Below are 21,078 nucleotides of genomic sequence, written 5' to 3'. Positions count from 1 at the left end.
ATTGATAAGAAGTTAGCTATTGCCATTTTTCTTGAGTTTGAACAAATAAATTCTTTCTTTATTGTTTTATGGCTTTTCATGCAAAGGGGGGATTTAAAACTTTTTCTATTTGATATTTTTAGCGATTGATTGATCTTGCAAACTGCGTGAGTACAAAATTTGAGCATAGTCACGGCTTCACTTGATACCTGGACCGATTATTATGATAATTGCTATATATATATGTATTTTTCCACGGAGAAGGTGCATAATATGCTCATTGAAGCCATTCGCCACCAGGTGGCACTGCAGAGTAGCAACGTCTGCCCCGTTCAACCGATTGTCATGAAAATCAGTATAATGATGTATTTTTTTGTTGGCGTAGCAACGCGCGTCGGGTACAGCTAGTGGGAAATAAAAAAAAATTGTTGTAATATTCAAAAAAGTCAGTTCCGTCAGTCGGTTTTCCCGTTTGGTGCTCCTCAAGTGTAAATGTCTCAAGGCGCAAAAGCTCTTTTCCACGGATGCTGTGGCGCAGTATAAATTTTATATTGGCGACCGCTAGTAGCAGTATATTTTCTATTAATGTTTTTTTCGTACTGGTTTTGAAAGCACCACCTTTATGTTTTTTCGTGACAGGAGAGATGGTTCAGCATTCAGTTTTAACTCAGCTCAAAATAAGTTTGATATTTTTGGTTACGACAATAGAATTTGTAAAAATACAATACAATTTGTAATCAACAACCTACAGTAGAATTTGAAACCAAAAAGTTAATTGAAAGCACCACCTTTATGCTTTTCGTGACTTGAGAGATGATTCAGCATTCAGTTTTGACTCAACTCAAAATGTTTGATATTTTTGGTTACTACAATAGAATTTCATTTTGAGTTTCAACTACACGATTCTTATCTCTGTTCCCATACTAAAGCATTCCAATGCTCAATTATGCTAACATTTATTATTGAAAGTACAATGGAGAAGTACGGCTTTGTCTATTTCACCTTTGGCCTTGATAGACTAAGCATAGTTTGAAATCTTGATTTTTTCCACTTTCATTGAAAGCTGAAAATACAGAAAAGTAATATTGCTTTGATGTTTTGTTGTTTTGCATTTTTCTGACATCAAGATTTCCTTACTTCTATCGCTTTGTCAGTGACAACGGACAAGTATCGATAGAATAATCCAACGTCTTTTACCTTCATCTTGGCAGTTCATATAGTACATACAGTAATTTAAGTCACAACCTTGAAGTTGAAACCAGATTTCCCCTGGAATATTCAACTTTTTAAGGATACATAAAAAATCCAAAGCTTAGCTGAGAGAAGTATGCAGAAATGCATTTGCATTCCGATTTTTCTCTGAAAATATTTCATAAGGTTTAATAAAACGCAACGACCACATATAAGGCAGTTAGAAGCAAAGGGATGTCAGTGCCAAAATTAAAAAATTCGAGATAATCAATATAAATGGTAGGAGAACCTCTAATCTGTTTTAGGGCAAGAGATGGTTCTAGTTGTCCTGGTAGGTACTGCTATTAGCACGATTTAGAAAAAAAAAATTTCAATGAAAGTTTACTTTAGGATCTGAACTTCAAACGTGTTTTACTCAAAACTTTAAATAGTCCACTTATATCCCTTTGCTTCTCAATCCTCATGTGTGGAAACGGTGTCTTTTATTTTTCGTCTGTTTTTCAGCTGCAATAAATTTAGCCTTTGGATATATTTAACGGGGAGAGGAAATTTTAAATGCAGCGAAACAGGGGTTAAGCCGTTAAACCAAATTGCTTCTGGCTGAACAAAATTTCCACTTTGATTCAGTTTATAGAGGAGGTTTTTGAAAAAACTTTTGATTCCAATACTTTGAAGACAAATTATGTTATGTATGTATTGTGTATACATGTTAATATTTCAAATGTTCAATGGAATTGGAGTTGCAATTTGTTGTTCAGGAAAATAAACAGGAGCCGCTCGTTGTAACAATATTAATATTATAGTTTTTTGATTTCATTGGGCCAACAGCAACTGCGTTCCCCCTGGAGAATCTCAAAATGGGTGACAACATAATACAGTCGCTCAGCATGAGTCACAGGTGTTGCATGCGCTTACCATACGTTCTGAAAAACTCAGAAACAACTGAAGTATCAGACTTCGAAAAAGCCATAATTGTTGAAATGCTATGATCTGGTTGCAATGTCAATTACTTGGTGCTTAAAGTAGTATTGTGTCGGTCGTTGTGAAAGATTGTACACGAAATGCAATAATATGTCGCCTACGACGTACAGCAGTGGACGGACAATAAAGCATTCTGAGAGGAATAAAAGAGAGCTGACCCTTATGTTAGTCTGTAAAATCAAGAAATCTTTATCCCAGAAAACGTCACAACTAAATAGTCATTTCCAGAACCCCATTTCTACCGGAGTTGTCCAAAGCGAACTTCATGGAAGATTTCTATTTCCTAAACCAGTGGGGGCGTCGCTATCGCCCCCGAGGGTTCTCTCTTCCTGCCACGCGACCAACCAGTGGTGACATCACACACCACACACCAAGGTCCCCCGTACCTATCACTATTTGTGGTTTAAGCACTTGGATGGGAACCATCCATGAAGACAGCTCTGATTTTTTGATCTAGGCCAGAAGCCGAGCACTCCCAGTGGTGTCAGCACGTTATGCTTTCCAGCGAAGCCAATGGTGTAAAATACACAATAACTGAACTATCCACCAGTGACAACATGTAATCTGTTCTGATGCATCAGTCTTCACCATATATCAGCCAACTGGTCACGTTTATGAGTTTAAAAAGCCCACAGATGCATGTTCTCTCAACTTCCTCTTGCCGACTGCAAAACATGGAAGTGATTCTCTTTTGATATGGGGTGAGATATCTTGTTTTGATCTTAGCCCTTTTGTTACACTGTGTGGTAAATTGGAAAACTCCTTGAAAAACACAACATCAAGACCATTTTCAAGCCCACCACTCAACTTAGGAACTGTTATCGCCCGGTGAAGTACACGCGTGACCCTTTCTCCACATCTGGAGTTTACAAAATTCCGTGCTCCTGTGGATCAGTTTATGTCTGAACTACGAAGCGCAGCATCAAGACACGCCTTTTTGAGCATGTTCGTCATTGCCGTTTAGGAAACTATGATAAGTCAGCCGCAGCCGAACACAGTCAACAAGAAGGAGTCCACAACATCAAATTTAAAGACACAGAAATCTTGGCTACAACATCTCATTACTTTGCCCGTCTTCATCCCGAAGCTATAGAAATTTTCAAACACCCCTTTAATTTCAACAGAAAAGAGGAGAATTTCAATTTACCAAAAACATGGCACCCTGTCCTTAGATCCGCTTGTCACAACAGTCTAGAACATACTGTGGTCCCATCCAATCAAAATCCGGCAGCCACCACGGCTTGTGAATCCCATCCAACCAGGTACCAGGATCACCCAGCGGTTTGAATCTCATCCAATCAGGAACCTTATTCCACCAGCGGCTTGAGAACGCCTCCCAATCAGGACCATCAGCCCCGCAGCAGTTTGCTTAAATACCGGAGCCACCGGAGCCAGGAATCAGTCTCACCAAACTCAAACCACTGATGATGGCTGCAGCAAAGCAAGCCGAAACGTCTGGAATTTCTACTCCAATTAGACCACGGCCAATAAGACCGGAAATGTTATCTCCCCAAATCTTGATGATAACGTAAGCAGCCAATACATAACCTATGTAATAATCACCATATTATGTAGAAATAAATAAACCAGTCCCTGCTATTTACATTTTATGAGTAAATTTCATGCGATGTGCATTGCTAACATGAAATATGAATTTAAATTAGTATGTTTCCATCTTCTTTTCATTATTCACTTTACTTTCTGAATTTACACTGATCGAGTTCGTAACCCTTTCTTTTGGAAAATAAAAATATCTCAGCTGCTTTAGTATACAGATTCAAATTTAAGGTTTGAATTTCTGGAGGAATATCATGTCACGCTCCAGGATTCTCTGCATCCTACTTCAGCGTATTTGGCGTTTAACTAGTTAGATGAGTCCCTGAAGACAGCTCCTTTTTTTTTTCTTTTTTGATCCAGACTACAAGCCGAGCCATCCCTGGTCCAGCACTTCCAGAGGCATCGATTGAAGACTTTGAAGGACTTCGTGATCACGACGTATTTAACGTGCCCCAGTCACCATTAAAGAACACGGAGGAACCTCGATCGGCTGGCATCGAACGCGGGACCCTTGGGTTACAAGTCCGACGCCTTACCGCAGTTACCACGGCCACAATTTATGGAGACAGGATCATAGCCGTGCGCGAAGCTTTAGAATTGAGGCTACTACTGCAGATGGTGTTACAGATACAAACATTTATTTGAAGAACTAAGCAAAAAAAAAAGCATTTTTAACAAATTTGAGACATGGGATTAACAAATCTGAAATGCGTGAAAAATAAATAAGAGTTTGAGTTAATTTGGGCATTACTGTAACTCCGATAGCTCTCGTGTGCACACCTATGGAAGGGACCACAACCATTAATCCATCTCGAATACACTTGGGACTGCTACCAGGAAGATTAAGATATAGCAACAAGACATATTCGATAATTTAAAAAGTTTTGCTACTTACTAATCTGACCCTCACTCATGATTCCACAGAGTCTGTCATTGTTGACTAAAAGAAAATCAGACTGGCAATGGGGGTCAGCTTCCACATCGAAAGCGTGTATCTTCATCAAGAGCCGACACACCGAAGGATCTGTCTTCTGTACGACGTATCGGCATATCCGTCCGTTGTCGTATGGTAGAGGATAATTGGGAGAGGACATCACAAAATCTGGTGTCTCGAAATTTCCGTCGCAATCTGGCAACGGACAGTCTTGTTGAACGACGGTCACCATGTAGCCGAGGCCACGGGTCTCATTGTCAGAGTGGAAAGACATGGTCACTTGGTCATCCTCTGAGAAAGACACTGTACCTATAGCAGAAAGAAAGAGAGCAACTTAAGCTTTATTTAAACTGCTTGCATAATTGCTGCTTTCAAATGCTGGAGGAGATGTTGCCTTATAAAGAAGAAAAATGTTTAAATAAAAGGGTACACTCTGACCACCGATTAGATGAAAAAGCAAATATCCGGTTTACAGGTGAAAATGGATGTATCTGTTAGTTTTCAGGAATGTCAGCTTTTACAGATCTATGTTAGCCTCTAAATTAAGCAGAATTGCATTCAAATGAGCGGAGCACGCGCATTAAGTATTTACTTTCCCCCCTCATTCATATAGATTCGTCTCAACTGATCGTCTGCCAATTCCATATAATCCGTGGGCAGACGGTAATTAAATAATTTAGAGATATGTACGTAGTATGTATTCTTTTATGTAATAAAACCCAAACGTGAAAGATATTGAAATATTTTTTTTTTTTTAACCTTATGGGATTCTTACAAGATTTTGAATAAAAAGTTTAAAAAATATTAAGAACTTGTATGGCATTGCTCATGTACATCAATCATTTTTAGCAAGTGTTGGGTTAATTCATTGTCTAACTTCTAAGGCGGCTTGGTAACCGAGTTATTAAAATTTTCTAACGTTTGGAAGTTTAGGAGATAGAAGAAAAACCGAAAATAAATCCCAATGACCTCTTGCCTTTTTGCAGGTTGCCCATGACTGTTGTAGAATAATTTATATTTAAGAAATTAGTTTTGCGTCAGTTCTTTTCCTTGTTAGGTTTTATCATTTTGTACCTAATATTTGTTTCCTAAATTCCTAAATATAATTATTATATTTAGGGATTTCATTTTATGTCTGTTCTTTTCCTTGCTAGGTTCCATCATTTTACTTAATTTTTTTTCTCTCGCAGAGACATTAAGGAAAATAATGCAAGGTGCTCAAGTTAAAGACAAATCCAGACAATCAGCTACAGTTTTACTCTTAGAAACCATTGTGATAATGATCTAAGGTTTCACTAAGACGGGACGGATTCCTCTGATGTTATTCTGCTTTGTTAAAGAATGAACGCCACTATAAGTCGATTTGATCTGATTAAAGATTAGCTATCATCTAAATATAACTATTATTTTGCCTTACAATCAAAAACAATTGGTGAAAGTATACGTACACAGTCCTAATTCACTCAATCCCTCTTTTCCTTCAACGCAACCCAGCAGAAGACGCGCAAATAATCTCAACTATTTTTCCTGAAAAAAAAATATTTTTCACGAAACATATCATAATTATAAAATATTTGTTAATCGTACCTAAATCTTAGTCGTATGACATTGGTCCAGGCATTCAAGTCAGAATAGCAATCTGATGCAAAATATCTAATTGTTCAGTTTAAATTGAGTACTAATAGTTCTCGAGAAAAGTAATTATTTCTTTGGCAAGATTCTTTTTCTTTATATAATTTCTATTCAATTCCATCAAGAAACTGAATTAAATAAAGACATAATTTTTAATAACTTAGTGCAACAGTTTTAACATCTAGTGAAAAAATTGACAGTGAAAACTGAGGCAAACATTTTTCAACTGTGAAATTAAAATTGATACGACATTTTTATGGAAAGAAAAGTAATAAAAGGTTGAACAAGGAACATAAAGCAGAACAAAACTTATAAAATAGACGAGGGAATGTCGGAAATTAATTTTTGATAGTTTTCAATAAAATTATTGAAGTTTTAAGAAAAGAAATGAATGTCGTTTCACTACACATAAAAATCCATTTTTAGCTATAAAATGCCTTATGACTATTTCTCCGTTGGTCATAAAATCTATTCAAAGACGCTTCATGAAAAAAATATTGTAACGGATCCGGTGCGACTTCCAACTTTCTTGAAAGGACGACACAGTTCTTGATTAAAAACACGGGAAATTTATTTACACTATGTACAGGAAAGATCGTCAACAACTGCTAAATTAATCATCAGCAATTAAGCAAATATCACACAACACCGTAAACTCAACGCTTACACACGTATTTACTTCCAAATACGAAAAACAACACAGCGAAATGCCTCGCAATAAACAGAGCTAATACACTCTCAGTACAAATTCTCAATCGAAACTAAACTTTTTATCATGCGTAACGGCTTTTTATACACACCGAAAGAGAACTCTCAAATATTCCACAAGATTCCCGAAAAATCGTAGACCATTGTTTTATTTCTTTTCCATTCACAAATTTTATCATTCAGAAATGAGGGGACCTTACTTCAGCCGAATGTACGGGGGCCGTTATTCATTAAAAGAAACTATTTACAGGTTACGTTGCTACAATAATTTCAGATGAAAGATAATTTAGTAAACGCCTAATTTAGCTAGATTACGACAAATTAATCATAAAAATAATTACTATTTACAGAATTTGTAACAATATCTTTCCAAGATTGATGAATCTATTCATTTATTGTAAGAAAATTCCGAAACCTCACGGATTATTTCCGGTATTTCACAAGTTCCTGCAAAAAACAAGTGTATTTGCGCCAGAGAATGCCTGCTGGAAAGGGAAATGCAGGATCAACTTTAAAAACGGCTTTTTTTCCCCCCACTGTGTCATCTTCAAACAATTAGGACTCCTTCAAAACTGTTCGGAAACACGAGGAATTCTCAGAATCTCTTTTATACGTTACTTAGTCTTCACTTACGAGCAGTTTAGTTTCAAAAATTACTACTGTCCGACATTTTAACGCGAAACCTTACTCGAATTTGCGCATGCGTCAGGTCTCTTCTGACTTTAGAACAGGGGTGATAGCAAGAAGGAAGTAACGAGCAAGCAAAAACCAAATGCATCGGGAAAGTGCTTCCTTAAACCATCAATTGGAACCGTTCGCAGCTGCTAGTCACGAGTTCGAGAACCAGACAGTGAAAGTGTGATGAAAGAGTTTGTTTTCATTTACTTCATGCTTCTTTTTACCCCAACTGACCCTTCATATAAGGTAACGGCACCAGTAACAGACAAGGGTCCAGTAACAAACAATCGTAAGTTTTGATTTGAATAATAAGTATTTTAGGCGGGTAAAACCGATGTTGCTCAGACGCATGAACACGGTGCAACCACCTACTAGTGTTATCAGAGGGAATTTTATGAGCCAGTTAGGATTTTCAAGGCAGTGATGGAAGGTTATGAACAACCACCACGTGGTCAGCTGGTGTTCCATGTTCAGTTAAATTTAATAAGGTTATGGCTTAGTTCTAAAAATAAAGAACTTATTTGCACATTTTGAAGAGGAAAAGAGTATTTTGTCCACTACCTTATCCTTTCCTCATCCTGTCTGTTGCTGAGTATCATCAGAATTTTCGGTGTCTGTTTCTGGAGGTCGCAACTTTTTTTAGAAATAGAGAAAATAAAAGTAGAATTAACTAATTCAGGAGCAGCCAAACGCTAGATAAGATGTAGTTGCATGAGAGAAAAATAGTCTAAAAAGTATAAATACATTAAAAGGCTCAGAAAATTGAGTTGACCTGAAAGCGATGTCTTAAGTATTTATGTCTGTTACTGGTGCCGTCACCCTACAGTAAACTCCCGATTATTCGCGGGTGTCTTATCCGAGGCCTTTCACACGTTCATAAAAGAAAAAAAAAAAAAAAAATTCGGCAATGATTAACTGTGAATGAACGAGTGCAAAATCTCGATTTCTAGACCTTCCTATTTTTCCTGTCTAAATGACACCAAACCTTCCATGGTCACTGAAAAGTGTCTACTTGAAACCTAATGTTTAGATCTACACTTACTGTCTACACTAATTACTAATTTTTGATCGGGTCAGTCTTGCTGAAAAAAATTCCCCTCCCCTCCTCCCCTATGCATTTTTGGTGTAACCTAGCATGATCTGTTTGCACCATTTGCTCGCTTATTTGTATAATTCATTTGCAATAATGAACTATCTTTTTTTTTTTTTTTTGAGCAATCACGAACTGCTTATTGTTTTTTTTTTTTTTTTTTTGACCGCTTTTGGCGTCTTTGGATTTTATTCTCCCTCTGCAGCACCACCGTCGACCGGCCCCTCCCGATGCTACTCCTCTAGCGAAAACAGTCTCCAGGTTGCGTCCATATCCTACACACACACACACACACACGCATGCCTACACACATGAATGCCTACATACTGTCGCATACATATACACACACACGTCTACATACACACACAAACGCCTACACACACACATGCGCGCACATGCACACACACAAACGCGCGTACATATACACACACAAACGCGCGCTTACATACACATACACACAAACGCGCGCGTATATACACACATACACACAAACGCGCGTATACATACACACACACAAACGCGCGCGTATATACACACATACACACAAACGCGCGTATACATACACACACACAAACGCGCGTATATATACACACACAAACGCGCGCGTACATACACACACACACAAACGCACGCGTAAATACACACACGCACACGCCTACACAAAGACACACACGCCTACATACATGCACACGCTCGTGATTGCGAAAAACATAATTTCAAAATTCCAAAATTCCAATTTTGTCAAAAATTCAAATTTTCTTTTTCTGTTTTGCTTATACATGCATTTTTTTTTTATAAATTGTTAGCATTTTAGCTATAGTTTAAATGTTTACGATTGTTGCATCGAGTCGCTGACATATTAATTTGAATTTTGACGTCTTCAGTTTAAATTATGTTTTTTAAATTACGAATTGCGAAAGGACCCTACTCGTTTCTCACATTGTTATCATTTCAGCTATAGTTTAAATGCTTATGACTGTTATTGATCTTTCTATTAAGCTATTGCGCACAATAGTATTGTTTTTTACTTACATTGCGGATTATCGTCGAATTCGGTTGTCCGCGATTACCGTGCCGCCCTATCAAAGGCATATTTAAGAGGGAGCTTAAGGGGCGCTGGCCCTCCCAAAATAAACTAAAATCTACTCATTTAGTAAAAGAGATAAATTAAGAAAAATCATCATTTTTGAAATGATGATTTTTCTTAATCTAAAATGCTTACACACCTTTTCAGAAAACGTATTAAAGTCTCTTTGGAATGTAAAACTATTCGCCAAAACACATAAAAATATTAACAATAGCTTTAAAACTCAAAATAATCCTTCAACTGTATAGTTCATCAATTAATGCGCCAAGCAACCACGCTACCGTAACCCTGCTCTTTAGCGAGTGAAGCGTTTTTTTTCTGCATTTTAAAATGTTTCGCCAAATTAACAATATTGTAATAAAAACGTTATAAAGAACAATCACAATTGAACAATAGGACAAATCAAATTATTTACTTAGATAAGTAACTATCTTTAACTATAAGAATAGAAACAAACCTTGAAGAAATAAGAAAAACAAAACCCAATAGAAAAATCCAAGAAAATCAAATTATGTGTACCTGAATATCGAAAAAAAAACGCATTCAAAAATCAGTTTGCTGACCACGAGAGTTCCACCACAGTGTAGCCGACCACGCGTCTGAGCCATGCGACATTGTTCCTCGCAGCTATCGACACTATCGGCCAGCGCCCTCTCTATGAGTTAACTTACCCCGCCATCTATTATCAATTTATAGAACTGAACTTACCCCGCCATCTATTAGGAGTTCATAGAACTAAACAATTAATTAAACATTCAGTTTGAAACTTAAAATATGTCTTTCGATCTGATTAAAAAAAGAAAAAAAATAGCCTATAGCCTTCCTCAATAAAGGGACTATTCAACACAAAAATAATTTTTCAATTCGAACCAGTAGTTCCTGATGTTAGCGCGTTCAAACAAACAAACAAACTCTTCAGCTTTTTTTTATTAGTATAGATTGGCAAATGTTCAGTTAAGACGAGTCTTTGAATGAGGCGGAAAAGTAAAAACTTAATGAGCGTGTTCTGCCACCACCTCCTACATAGAAAGCCCAATCTCTGGTTTCGTCACGTGACCGAAAACGGCTAACTGAGAGGAAATTTCCCAATAAAAATCGCTTTAATTTATGTCTCTTAACATACTAAAGCAATTATTTTGAGAACAGTAGTTCACCAAACATATGAACATTGATCAAAGAAGAAATCAAATGTTTATTTTCCAAGTTAACGCTCTTTTTTTTCTTTAAATTGAACAAACATATAAGAAAGAACGTAGAGAATAACAAGATTACAGTAACCAAAATTTTCAATCCATTTTATCATATCCGCATGAATTTTAGAGATTCTTATTTGGTTCGAAAAATAATCGTCTTAATTATCAATATCATAACGAAGTAAACATAAATGAAACATTTAAATTTTAACATTATCATAGACTCATATTTAGACAAGAACGACATCCTTTAAATTCTCCCCATCTTCTACCTTAGAAACATTCACGTACTCAGTAACGCAATCGCTATCACAATAAAATATTCTAAAAAAATGTATAATTGAATATGAAATGCGTTCTGCATAAATATAAAAATATGCATGGGAATTATGTAAATCATGCGTCACTACCTGCAACATAAGGTAATTAAATGAATATTTTACGAAACAGAAAGCAATATTGAAAAAAAAGAAAGATTAATTTGAATTTTGACATCTTGAATTCAAATTAGGTTTTTCGCAATCACGAGTGTGTGTATGTAGGCGTGTGTGTTTGTGTGTAGGGGTATGTGTATGTATGTAGGCATGTTTGTTTGTGTTTGTGTGTAAGCATAAGTGTGTGGGTAGTTGTGTGTATGAATGTGTGTGTGGGGGAGGTATGTGTATGTGTGTGTAGGCATATGTGTTTGTGTCTGTGTGCAGGCATGAATGTGTGGGTAGTTGTGTGTATGTGTGTGTATGTTTTTGTGTGTGTATGTGTGGGTGTCTGTATGTATGCGTGTGTGTATGCGTGTATGTGTTTGTGTATGTGTGTAGGTGTATGTGCGTGCGTGTGCGTGTAGTTGTGTATGTATTCGTGTGTGTGTAGGATATGGATGCAACCTGGAGATGGCTTTCGCTATAGGAGCAGCATCGTGAGGAGCCCGCCGACGGTGATGGTGCGGAGGGTGGCGGCGGGAAAAATCAAAAGACGCCAAAAACAGTCAAATGAGAACAATAAGCAATCGTGATTGCTCAAAATGTCAGTTGTAAGTGAAATATTTTCTTTTTGTTTACGTTCCTTGGCAACATAAGTTTCATCTCTCCCAATCAATTAAAACAAATTTTTAACTTTATTCTTACAAATGTACATTCTATTAAAATTATTGAAATGATGACAAAAAAATTTAGTGATCAGAATTTCTTTTATCAAAAATGTAAAAAAAATATCTGAAATGTTAAGGTTCTTTAAATATTTCTTTCATTGCAAAATTGCAATTTGCGAGATAGAACGAGCCATTGATTTCTTGAAAAAGAAAACAAAATTTCTTACCCGTTTTTATATTGTAGATTACATCCACTCTAGATTATTGAATTCTAAGATTTTCATTTCTTGTTTATTCTTCATTACAGTGTAATAGTACAAAAATGATTTTATGTTTGTATACAGTGGCTCCCAAAAGTGTTCGTACACTTTGAAATTTTTTAGTAAAACCAAAATAACGCGAAACTGAATTCGAATATGAAGTCCAATATTTTTTCACATCATTACTATGTCATCTTTCTTTACTAATAATAAAGCTGAATGTCTCTCTGTCCGGAGGATGTCTGGATGTCTGGATGTCTGTAGGATGTCTGTGACGCGCATAGCGCCTAAACCGTTCGGCCGATTTTCATGAAATTTGGCACGAAGTTAGTATGTAGCATGGGGGTGTGCACCTCGAAGCGATTTTTCAAAAATTCGATGTGGTTCTTTTTTTATTCCAATTTTAAGAAAAAAAAACTATCATAAATTACGAAATTATCATAACGTGTAACCGTAACATGGGCACAAGCCAATTGGCGGGATACGAAATTATCATAACGTGTAACCGTAACATGAGTACAAGCCAATTGACGAGAAAAATCACAATACATTATTTGTAAATACAGGCGAACCAAAAGACCTTTTAATTTTTCTATTACGGGCGAAGCCGTGCGGGTACCACTAGTTCTAAATAAAACTCAGTAGTTTTTCAAAATATTGACGGATCTTCTTTTTGAAATGGGTCAAAAAGCGAAGAGACAGAGAAATAACACGCCACAAAAGTCATCGTACACTCAAATATTTTCGAATAAATTCATGATTAAAATTATCATATACCGTTTATTTAATATTTTTGCATTGTGTTGACCCTTATGAGTCATTTGGCTGTAATTTTTTGTTTATTTATTCCTTAATATTGTGCTTATTACTTTAAAATGGCTGATATTCGTAAAAAACAATAAACACCATTCCAAATTTGATTTTTTTCCCTCATGGTAGCGGTAAGTTGGTTTAAAATGTCTCAAAATTAGATAATTTATACCATTCAATTGTAAAGTGCTAGATAAAATGCTTTAAAGAAATGAATCAGACCGAAAACAAGGTTAGAAAAGGTCAACTGGCAAAGTTAACAAAGCGTGATCGGAGATTCAAAGTTAAAAAAATATTAAAAAATACATTTGAGTGCTGTAAATGTTTCTGCAGAGTTAAATGAAACAATTTACATTTAATTTTCACCTGAAATTGTTCGCCAAGTTCTTTGATTAGCTGGATTAAATGGGACCTCTTCCCGCAGAGATTTTCTTGGTCGTGCGAAAAACAGAAAGCTTACGCTTTTCGTCGCAAAACCAATGATAAATAAGCTCAAAACGTTTTACAATTACGTCTTACTAACAGATGAAAATGAACTCAACATTTTTGGTTAAGTTGTTGTATAATTGTAAGTAGAAGAAAAAATTTGGAACTTAATCTTAAGAACTTAGTTGGATTAGTTAATCAGGAAGTTGGAGGTGTTATAGTGTGAGGGTGCATATCAGCATCAGGACTTGGTAGTTTAGAATTTTTTGATGAAATATTAAATCATGCCGTTCCTTTAAATATTTTAAAACCCAATTTTGAACTCTTAGCCAAATTTTTTTTTATTGGAAACAACTTTGTTTTTTTTTTTTTAAATCTAGATAACGATAAGAAGCACACGGTTTTCAACGTTTGCGTCTAGTGCCTCGAAAATTGTTCCAAAGTTTAGAAAATACCCCCTCAATCTCCAGATTTGAACTTAATGCAACATATTTAGAGATATCTGGTGGCTAGATTACGAAAATATGGCTTTGAGAAGAAAATAGAGCTAGAAACAGTAAGACTCAAAGTGTGGTACAACACTTACTCAGAAATTACGCAAAAAAAAAAAAAAAAAAAAAAAAAAAAAAAAAAAGAAAGAAAGAAAGAAAGAAAAAAAAAGAATGAAATTTATTCCCAGGCGTTTAAAAGGTGTTGTTGATACTGCATGATATTCTACTAAATAATAACTTAATAAAAGTTAGATTATTCAATAATATATAGACATTTTTTAAAGTGTACGAAGACTTTTGTGAGATAAATTTTCCGGCACTATTTGTTTTTTCATTATTAAAAAATTAAGTTTTAATATTTTTTAAAAACTTTTCATGTAGTTTTGTTAAGAATTGGTGACAGATCTGATAATTAAATACCTATTCCGAAATATTAATTCTAACCAATGGATAGGGGCCAATTTCGCTGAAAGTCGTAGGTGTACGAACACTTTTGGGAGTCACTGTAAGTAATTTGACTATAAAAAGGAGTTTTACTAAATCCAGAGTGAACTCTACTGTCAGTAGCATTAGTGAAAAACAAATGGCTTAGAATTCGAAATTTAATTTGAAATTGGTGCTTGTGTTGGCTAGTGCTGAGAGCGCTAAACAGCCAAATAAGGATTTTTGAGTCAGCCGGTTTCTAGTACGTCATTGCTCATTTAAGGTAACCACTGAAGAGGCCTTCTTGTAGGTAGTGATGGTTCTGCTCATTTGAATGTAATTCTGCTTAATTTACAGGCTAACATAGATCTGTAAAAACTGACATTCCTGAAAGCTATTAGATGTATCCATTTCCGCCAGTAACCCGGATGTTTGCCTCTCCATCTAATCGTGATCAGTCTGTATATCTATTACTTTTTGAAAAATAATCGAGCAAATTTGGCACGGTTGTCAAATGAACGGTTTATATTATTATAGGAGCTTTATCAAAATTTATAGCCATAATTTTTTACCTGAAGCTGCGTGGGGAATGCAAAATAATAATAAACAACAAAAGTAAAAAATGCGTTGTAATTTTTTTCCAATCAATTTCTCGGTACCGAAGAAAGGTTCGTTGCATCCGGGAAACACGTCCATTATACATTTATTACACTTCTGTGCTTTAATGCTTTATCTTTCACGAGTCAAAAGTCGTTTACAAGGACAAGAGACTCACGAGAAAACCGGATGGGTGCAAAAAGTTTATTCTAATTTTTGTGAAGATGAAGGTATTTGGGGAAATAAGAAAATAATAAATAAGAAAGAAGAAAATTTGAATTTTTGGCATCTTGAATTCAAATTATGTTTTTCGGAATCACGAGCGTGTATGTGTTTGTGTAGGCGTGTGTGTGTATGTACGCGCGCGTTTGTGTGTGTGTGTGTGTGTGTGTGTGTGTATGTACGTGTGTGTGCATCCATGCGCGCCTGTGTAGGCGCTCGTGTGTGTGTGTGTGTACGCGTGTGTATGTAGGCGTTCACGTGTGTAGGCGTGCGTGTGTGCAGATGTGTGTATGCGTGTGTAAGTAGGCGTGCGTGTGCATGTGTGTGTAGGATATGGGCTCAACCTGGAGACGGTGCTCGCTAGAGGCGCAGCATCGGGAGGGGCCAGTCGACGGTGGTGCTACGGGGGAAAATAAAAAGGACGGTCGTCATTCAACAGTGAAATGAAAACAATAAGCAATTCGTTATTGCTCAAAAAGTAAAAGATGATGCTTTGCAATTTTTTCCCACATCGATCAATTTCTGCGTTCCGAAGAAATGTTAATCCCTTAACACGTGTACAGTGAAACCTGTGTAAGTTGACCACTTGCGGTGCAGTACTTTTGTGGTCAACTTAGACAGGTGGTCAACTTACAAAGGGTTTGTTATATGATTCTCAGCGAAATTTGATGTATATTGGAGATCAACATAGACAGGTAATCAACTCACAAGGGTAGTCAGCTTAACAGGTTTTACTGTATTACATTTTTTATGACACTCTATACTTTTCCGCCATATCCTTCACCAGCTCGAGAACACAGCCTGACTATGGTGAACTATAACCCAGAATCCCCCTCCCATCCCCCACTCCCCTCCAACCGACTTCTCAGTTTCTGTTGGTACATTAAACTTTTTGTTTATTCAAAGCAAAAGCACTCGTAGTTGACACTTATAAAGAAAAACTAAATTAACAAGAGAGACACGGGAGCCAAAAGATCAGCTGAGAATAAGATGAAGCGCAACCATTGGAAATTTAAACATAAATTTGTTATTTATTTTTGTACAATTTTATAGTTTTTCAGGTTTAATTTATTTTTACTTTCATCTATAGTCGGTCTTCATAGCCGAGTGATTGTGCTTGCCTGCGCGCAGTACAGGAGGTCGTTGGTTCAATTCCCATCATGCTCTAAGGCTTATTTTCTTTCGTTGGGTTATAAATCTTTCTTGTGTTGTCTTTACTGTAAATACGTAATTAAAGAAGTCCAACCTCTCGTGAATATAACACCCAACCATTCCCATAGCGGTTGCTATCTATAGACACGACAACAACAATCAGTACAACTCAACTACTAGTGATTTTACCTTATTGAGCAATCACGATTGCTTATTGCTTTCATTTGACTGTTTTGATGTGCTATCATTTTATTTTCCCGCGAGCATCCTCTGCAGCATCACCGTCGACCGGCTCCTCACGATGCTGCTCCTGTAGCGAAAGCCGTCTCCAGGTTGCATCCATGTCCTACACACACGCGCATACATACACAACTACACACACACGCACACACACACATACACACACGCACACACACAAACACATACACCTACACACATGCACAAACACATACACACACAAACACATACACACACGCATACATACAGACACCTACACATACACACACATACACACAACTACCCACACACTCATGCCTGCACACAGACACAAACACACATGCCTACACACACATACACATACCCCCCCACACACAAACACACACGCCTACATACACACACACACTCGTGATTGCGAAAAACATAATTTGAATTCAAGATGACAAAATTCAAATTAATTTTACTTTTTCTTTTCTTCCAGATATTGATTGAATTCTGGAAGCAATTTTTGGACCTCTTCAGATTTAGTGACCACAGCCCCTTTGGCAGTTCGGCTCCAGCCATGAACCGTTTACAAGGATAAGGACATGAGACTCTCGAGGAAATCAGATGGGCTTCGGATATTTTTTGCTGTTTTTGTGGACGTGAAGCCATGTGGGGAATGAAGAAAATATTAAATAACTAGCAAAAGTACCCGGCGTTGCCAGGGTCAGTAATAATTGTGAGAAACAATCTCTGCTTTCTTTCGTTTTCTGTTTTAACTGAAAGAGCTCAAAACACACCGCTTTGACGTCATTAAAAATCGAGCTTCTTCCTTACCCATAAATGTAAAATAGCAATATGTATAGAGAACGAACGAGTATTCATTTAGAAACGAAAGAACAAATTTAAGTATATAAAAATTTGAAGAATTTCCAAAATATGAACTAATAAACACAAAGATCACTAAAAAAACCGAGCGCTTTATTTAATTAAATAGTCCACACACACACAAAAAGAAAGAAAAAAAGCTCTCTACTTCTTTTTCCTAAGTGTGCAAAAAGTAGTTTCCAAATGTTTAAATGACTTTAAACTCATGTTTGCTCCGGAGAAGCCTTGATTCAAAATTTTCATTATGATTACTTTTAATATTGCTGTTGTTGGCAACGAATTTTTGTAACAATGGGTTTTATATTTAATCATTTAATCTGGAAAGTACATGAAATTTACTGTTTTCGATGATAACTTTTTTTAACTAAGTTTTTTAGGAATAAATTATAGCCTAAGTTGCTCCCTGATAATGTAGCTATCTATGGTCAAAAAATGGTTAAAATCCGTCCAGTAGATTTGAAGTTTACCCCGGACATCCCCACAGAAGTAGCCATTTATGTATATAGATAAAGAGTAAAAAAAAGTCATCCAGCATTCAGTCGCTGGAATATTCATTTGAATTTTGACGACTTGAGTTTAAATTATGTCTTTCAAAACCGTGAACTGCGAAAGTACCCTACTCTTTGGGTTTCTCGTTTCTACAAATGGCTCCTATCTTAAACATAATTGCAAGAAATAAATTTGAATACATGACATCAAAATGAATGTCATGAGTTGGACGCTTGATGCTGTCTTTGTCTAAAGAGGATTGTTTCAAGCAGTGCCCGATTAAACTTTTAAATTAGGGGAAGCTTGGTCTCGTTTTGAGGCCCCCACACTTTGTTTGAGGAAAAGTTTCTAGACACTCTTGTACATTGATTCAACGGTGACTAATGCTAAGTGGCCCAGCAGAATTTAGATTTAAGTTAAGGTGGAAACCTTATCGATTGTCAGAACTTTTGTTTATTACATATGAGGTAGTGAGAAACAAAGGGATGTAAGTGGCAAAATTAAAAATTTGGAGATAACCAGTACACATGGTAGGTGAATCTCTGCTCTGTTTTGGGGAAAGAGATGGTATTGGTAGCCCTGGTAGTTGCTGCTACACAGCATGATTTAGAAAAAAAAATTTCAATGGAAGTCTACCCAGGAGCTTATCTTTAAACGCGTTTTACTCAAAACTTGAAAATGTCCACTTGCATCCCTTTGCTTCTCACTGCCTCATATGTTGCACTTAAATTATCAGCAAATATGGGAAGAACATGTTGAATAATATTTGACACTTTACAAAGGAAATTAAATGTCATAAAAGTGCATTGTAACAGAGTTAAATCAAATCCCACATTTGAAAATCTAAAACTCGCGGCCTCATTTTACATAATTATTTAATTCTTTCCTTTAAAAAAATGCAATTAAAAGCAGAAACTGGAATTGTTAAGTAGTTTTACAGTGATATTTGTGGTCCCTAATTCTGAGGGGAACCTCAAGCTTCCCGAACCTTTTTGGTAATCAGGCCCTGGTTTCAAGTCGAGAGGGTCGGATATAAATAAAGCTGATTCCGGGGGACACGGACGCCACGGCTCAGAGGAGGGACATGCTGGACCGGAAGAGTTTGGATAAAAGCATAGAAAAATTAAATCAAAAGAACATCAACTGTGGTCAAGTGAAAACAGTAAGCAATCGCGATTGCTCAATAAAGTTATGTAATTTTCCCCCCTTATATCACATCCTAGGAACGGAAGAAAGGTCTGTTGCATCCCTGAAACACAGGGGCGGATACAGACTACCAGTTTAGGGGGGGGGGAGTCATGCTGAGGAACGGCCCTCCCCTCTTCCTCTACAAACGATCCTAAGATAGAAAATGCTAAAAATTTCTGAAAGTGTTTGTATGTCAATAAAAAGCACCCAATCTGCAAGAAATAATGCACCTAATGGGACAAAAACGTTTCTAATTTTGTTTCTTAAGCAATGAAAAGCAGTCGTATTTCAAATGTTTACTTTTAAAATTTTTAGTGAATTAAAAAGATTACTACTATCGTTTACATTTTAATCGTAAATTGTTTGAACACAAAATGGATGCCTAATAGTGTCGTCGGTTTAGGGGATGGGGGGGGGGGGTGTCATGACGCCCATGACCCTCCTCCTTCGGGTGGTTGAAAAAAAAATTTCGAGCTAAAGTCCAGGACACCCCCTACCTTTTTTTAGGCATACTAATAGTATTATGCTGTAAAAGTTTTAGTTTCTTACTCAAATTTTAAGAGGGTGCTCAATGATCCCTTATTTTTACATTAGCTTAGTATGGAAAATGCTACAAGATTAGAAACATTTAATTTCCTCAGCTATTTTTTTGTAAATAATTATTTTGATGCAATGTATATGCATATTATAGTATGTAGCACTGTTTTTTCAGTTTAATATATTTTTTAACCCCCCTCCCCATACTTATGAAGTTTGGGAGAGGGGGGTTGAGCACCCTCTTTCAGTTGAAATAAGAAGCTAAAATTCTTCCAGTATATTACTATCCACAAGACTAAAAATATTGAGAGGTGTCCCGTTATCTCGGAGAAAAACGACCCTTTTCCTCCTGTATCCGCCCCTCAGAAACACGTGTATGGTATGTTTATTACACTTTTCTGCCTAGTCCGGGAATTGTTTACAAGGACAAGAGACTCACGAGAAAATCCGATGGGTTTCGATCCGCACATCTTCTCCCCTCGCAGCATCAGGTAGTCCTTGGTGCAGTTGGGGCTCTGCTCCAAGTCCATCACGTTGAAGAGGAACGTGACGGAGCACACGGACCGGGAACGGCGCCGGACCGTGTACCGGCAGTCCACGTTCGGGCTGTACCGGGACGGGAACCCGGCCGACTTGATGACGGTCAGCATCCGGCCCGTCGTCAGCTCGCATTCCGTGACTTCCGGCTCCGCATCCGCCAGGAGCAGGATCGGGATGCAGAGGAGCAAGGCTGATGCGACCGCGGACGCCATCTTCTGCTATGCGAGTGTGCGGAAGAAGATGAAGAGCGGGAGTAGGGATTTATTGATTGGAGGAGCGAGGCAGAATCGATAGAATCTAGGGGTGGCGACGGGGCGCTCTTTATCTTAACCTTTTAAAGACTAAACTCGAATTACGTAAGATGCAATTATCCACGGAAGCCGCTCTAAAAACTCTCTTTTTTTAATTAGTTTTACCGTAAAACTATAAGGCATGGCGTAACATAACAGAAAGAGAACTGGGTGAAACAAATACACCTCATGACAAACGCTTAGAATCTTCGTATAGTTTCATAACAAAACTAAAAGATAAAATGTAATCTCCCATGAAAAAAATATGCTACAACAAATGTACCTCACGCTAAGATCTTAGTCTGACAGTTGTTAACTCAGAATGTCGTTCAAAAATTGTAAGATTAAGATTTTAACTATTAGAAAGACAGCTATATATATATATATATATATATATATATATATATATATATTTCAATTGTCGTTCGTTTCAGTTTTTCACAACAAAACTAC

At 36.8% G+C, this 21,078-nt stretch overlaps 1 protein-coding gene across 1 annotated transcript; it reads right to left on the bottom strand.

Moving 5' to 3' along the window:
- Window positions 1-4,595: 4,595 nt before the first annotated feature.
- On the bottom strand, window positions 4,596-20,547 carry LOC129228649 (cubilin homolog). The gene is made up of 2 exons (XM_054863332.1): window positions 20,235-20,547; window positions 4,596-4,951 (listed from the first exon to the last, which is right to left on the bottom strand). The coding sequence occupies exons 1-2, from the start codon at window positions 20,545-20,547 to the stop codon at window positions 4,596-4,598; spliced, it is 669 nt and encodes a 222-aa protein (XP_054719307.1).
- Window positions 20,548-21,078: the final 531 nt, after the last annotated feature.

The sequence above is a fragment of the Uloborus diversus genome, chromosome 8 (assembly GCF_026930045.1).
Source record: "Uloborus diversus isolate 005 chromosome 8, Udiv.v.3.1, whole genome shotgun sequence".
Taxonomy (NCBI): Eukaryota; Metazoa; Arthropoda; class Arachnida; order Araneae; family Uloboridae; genus Uloborus; species Uloborus diversus.
Note: the sequence above shows the minus strand (reverse complement) of the source record. Positions and strands in the feature narration are given on the sequence as shown.